We start from the raw sequence: 4,248 nt of genomic DNA on the forward strand, positions 1-4,248 counted from the left end.
CACACACACACACACACACACACACACACACACATTACTTGCTGGGATATTCAGATATTTAATTCTCCATTTAGTTTCTTAAATGAAAAGGTGTCCTGAGAGTTTTGACTCGCGGTGTGTATACATTTTCAAATGACTTAAAAGAAAGGCAAATCCCACCATATTTTCTCTGCTGCTCTGCTTTTGTCAGAGACATCACAAGCAGCTAATGTTCTCATAAAAAAGTAAGCCAAAGAGAAAAAAAAAGTTGCAGAGGACATGATTGCTAGTATTGAGTGCAGCTTTGAAATCACAGGCATCAAATTAACTTTTTATCCTTCTCCTCCCTTTGCTTGTCCTCATTCTGGATTTGCCTCCTCCTCCTCCCCCTTGTCTCCACTTCTCGTTTTGTCTGCGTTAGGTTGTGATGGAGGGGTACTTTGTGCACGGCACCAGAGGGCACATCTGGTTAGACAACATCCGCATGAGTGCCAGCTCCCCTCTGAAAGAGTGCACACGTAAGTCACACACAGTAACTCGGTCTTGCTCTAGGTGGGTTCAGACTATGAACAACTGATATTAAAGCACTAGTTTAGGGGTTCTGTGGAAAGGTTGTGAGCGATTCATATCTTACCTGTTGTAGATACCACTTGGGACAACCTCACTTTGAAGAAAAGGGTGAACTCTGACYAAACCGCTAAGCTAACAGCTTGTCTGAAKAAAGTGGATTGCTGTCATCTTAAACAACTTTAATAGAGACTCACGTAGATTCTGTTTTATCAGTCTTTACATTGACGTCAGTATATTATTCTGTAATGTGATCCATCACATCAAACCAACCAAGTCAAATTTGTCAAAATTACATAATCGCATTTTCAGATTCCTGACTTTAAAATCTACATTTTGATACCTGGTTCATCCTGAAATAAGCTGTTCCAGTGGTATGACTTAACTTGTCTTGTTGGTTATGATGATACATTAATATTTGCTCTGAATCCTCTTTTTATGCTATTTTAATAAGGAATTTTTGGTGTCATTATAACAAGGAAACCCCAAATAGTAATTGAATTTTGAGATTTCCCTGCTGGAAAGAAACTAAAGTTTTGCTAGCTCACAGGGAAATCTTAAAAATTTTAAGGCGTTTTTCCTTCAAATTAGTTTGCTTGTTTTTTCATTGCTATTGCTCAAACAAGTGCTTCAAAAATATGTGTAGGGTTATCAAATGATAGATTGAAGAGACATTAATTCATTATATTTTAACAAAATGCAATTATAATAAATGTTTTTGTCAAATTACTATATCTGCCAAATTCTCCACATCCCACTTTGAGATTTAATTCGAGTTTCGACATGATGGGTCTCAAATATTTTGTCATGATCAGAGTGGTTTTGGGTTCAGGTTGAGTTACACTATATTGCCAAAAGTCTTTGCTCACCCATCCAAATGACTGTGCACCAGTGCACAAAGCAAGGTCCATAAAGACACGGATGGCAGAGTCTGGTGTGGATGAACTTGACTGRCCTGCACAGAGTTCTGACCTCAACATGACAGCACACCTTTGGGATGAATTAGAGCAGAGACTGAGAGCCAGGCCTTCTGTCCAACATCAGKATGTGACCTCACAAATGTGCTTCTGGAAGAATGGTCCAAAATCCCCATAAACAACCCTGTGGACAGCCTTCAGAAGAGTTGAAGCTGTTCTAGCTGCAAAGGATGGACCAATGTCTTATTGAACCCTWTGGATTAGGAATGGGATGTTGCTTAAGCTCATGTATGTGAGTCAAGGCAGGGGAGCCAATACTTTTTGCAATATAGTGTATATGTTGACGTGTTAAAAATCTTTCTTTGTTGTTTCGTTTCAATCTTTTCCTCATTTTAGTACTAACACCTGCTCTGCATCCACTCAGCTGTTTGCTCTCACTAATCACCTTTCACTAAATAAATGCTCATACGGACAAATGAGTAATTTCAAAGAGTAATCCACTCTTGTCTTGGCCTTGTTCATCTTATCAAGATTCAACTCCATTTCTCTGATATGAGGTTGTTCTATCAACAACAGGTGAGGCATGAAGCCTTTAAGGTCCTTGAACTCCAATCTTGAGCTGCAGTAACAGTTTCAAAGGCGTTTTTTTTTTTTCTACCCACTGAATGCAGAGATGAAAGGAGAAGGGAGAGGGAGGGACAGCGTTTACTTTTTCACAAAAACAAAAAAGGGAAAGGAAAGAAGAATAGAAAACTAGGCCATAAATGCCTCGTGGGCCCTTAGCGATGCTAATCTATGTTTCATTAGATTTCTCCTCTCTTCTTCCTCCCCGTCTCGCTCCCGTGTCGTATTTGTAAACAGAGCTTTTCCCGAGCCGTCAAAGGGAATTACTAGAGAGGCTGTTTCCCAAGCAAGCTTTGKGAGGCTGGTGCGAGCTGAGCACCGGTGTAGCTGCCTTAATCTGGCCCAAGCAGGGGCTTCAGAGAGGGTCTTAAACAGATCAGAGACTGAACTCTGGGTTCACAGCCAAGAAACTGCTGTCATCACTTCTGACTGACTACCAGCTCTCATTGGAAGAGGGGCCACAGTGTGATAACGGGGACGTCTGAGTGGCTTTTTCTTCTGTTTTTAAAGGTTTTTGCCTCTAATTGTAACAGTAGTTTAGAGGTTTTTATGTTTTGTTTTGTTTTGTTTTCCCATACGAGAGAGTTTTAGTGAAGCAGCTTGGAGGGCAGAGGACAGCCTCTCCCTCCTGCCTCCACGCTCCCATTTCCTCCCGTCCATCTCCTCCCCCTCCTCCACTGCCACTCCCAGAGCATGCTGGGATGTTTCTTATCACGCAACACAGTTGAGTTTTTTTCCACGGTGCGTTTGTGTTCCCGCCAAAAGGCTCCGGCTCCCATGTCGGTCTCCTTCTCTTTCAACCGCCTTCCACTTCCACACTATCTAACACTTTCTCTCTCTCTCACTCACACACACACACACACACACACACACACACACACACACACACACACACACACAAACACACACACCAGTTTTCTGTGTTTGCATTCCAGGGAATCAAAGTGAAGGTTCTGCTCTGTGCGTTTTCAGCTAGGCTGCTCCAGTTTTCCCAATAAATAACTTGTCTGAACTTTAAGAGCGTGCGCACACACTCAAACTCCAAACTCACCTAATATATGAAATTGCATTTCTGCTCATGAGCTCGGTAAATGCCATAATTCACGTGAGATATCCGAGGAATTAAATTTCCTCAGGAGGAGTTTGATAGTCTTCTGACATTTGTGTTGACATTTGTCTGACTTTTTCTCTGCCATATTTAAAGTTATCTAACGGCTCTCTGTCCTTCTTCTTCCCGCTGTCTGTCTCTGCCTGAATCTGTCTCCCCCCACCCTCACAGAACCCATAGCGGCTTTTTCTCCTGAAAGTCCAGGTGAGTTCCACTTCCTTTTCATTTGGTCTTGCTTCCTGCCCGTTTCTGCACCAGCTCGGGGTTTCTTGCTTGATACTCTCAACTGCAAAACAAAACAGAACAAATACAAAACAAAAACTAAAACACAGATTCGCCTAGAAGCACTTTTTTCACTCGTGTTGTAAAGGCTGAATCTGCTGGAGCTAATTGGAATAAACCTGCATTGATCACCTCCAACTGCAGCATGTAGACTTAACTAAACTTTTACTAAATAATAGAAAATGCCCAAATGCCTACCAACTTTTATACCAATATTTAAACACAAAAGTCATCTGTTTGTTTTTTAAAACAACAGTTTTATCGGTTTTGGTTGAATCTTGGAAATAACATTAACGTGATCTGGTAGTGTTTACTTTGTGCGCTGGTGATGATTGTCAGCTACTCAAACACCAAATTTTAGCTTATTATCTGTAAAAATAACTAAACTGTGGCCATTTTTGTGTTGTCTGAGTTTGGTTAGCTACTTGAAAAGCTAATCAGTTGTAGATTCATTCAAGGCCAAGTGAAAAGTGTTTTAAAATCACCATTAAATCAGGAGAAGGTAATCAATGGTGCTTGTTTTCAGAGTGTCATATTTTGAAGATTTCACGCTAATTTTAAGTTAATGATAAAAGATTAAAATATTTCCTCTAGTCTATTTGGCTTTTTTGTGATCACTTGAAAGGATTATGAGACTGGTGCCAAATAAAGTGCATGTAAATACAGTGGTTTGCAAAAGTATCCATACCCCTTGAACTTTTCCATATTTTGTCACATTACAACCACAAACATAAATATATTTCACTGGAATTTAATGTGAAAGACCAACAC

At 40.5% G+C, this 4,248-nt stretch overlaps 1 protein-coding gene across 2 annotated transcripts in view; it reads left to right on the plus strand.

Annotated features, from left to right (window-relative positions):
* nrp2a (neuropilin 2a) overlaps positions 1 to 4,248 on the plus strand; it is an 84,689-nt gene that overhangs the window by 71,138 nt on the left and 9,303 nt on the right. For both annotated transcript variants that reach the window (XM_014018566.1, XM_014018567.1), the window contains exons 15-16: positions 401 to 497; positions 3,367 to 3,399. In XM_014018566.1, the coding sequence (XP_013874020.1) occupies positions 401 to 497; positions 3,367 to 3,399 (130 nt within the window). The remainder of the gene's footprint in view (positions 1 to 400; positions 498 to 3,366; positions 3,400 to 4,248) is intronic.

Source organism: Austrofundulus limnaeus, unplaced genomic scaffold (genome assembly GCF_001266775.1).
Source record: "Austrofundulus limnaeus strain Quisiro unplaced genomic scaffold, Austrofundulus_limnaeus-1.0 Scaffold195, whole genome shotgun sequence".
NCBI lineage: Eukaryota > Metazoa > Chordata > Actinopteri > Cyprinodontiformes > Rivulidae > Austrofundulus > Austrofundulus limnaeus.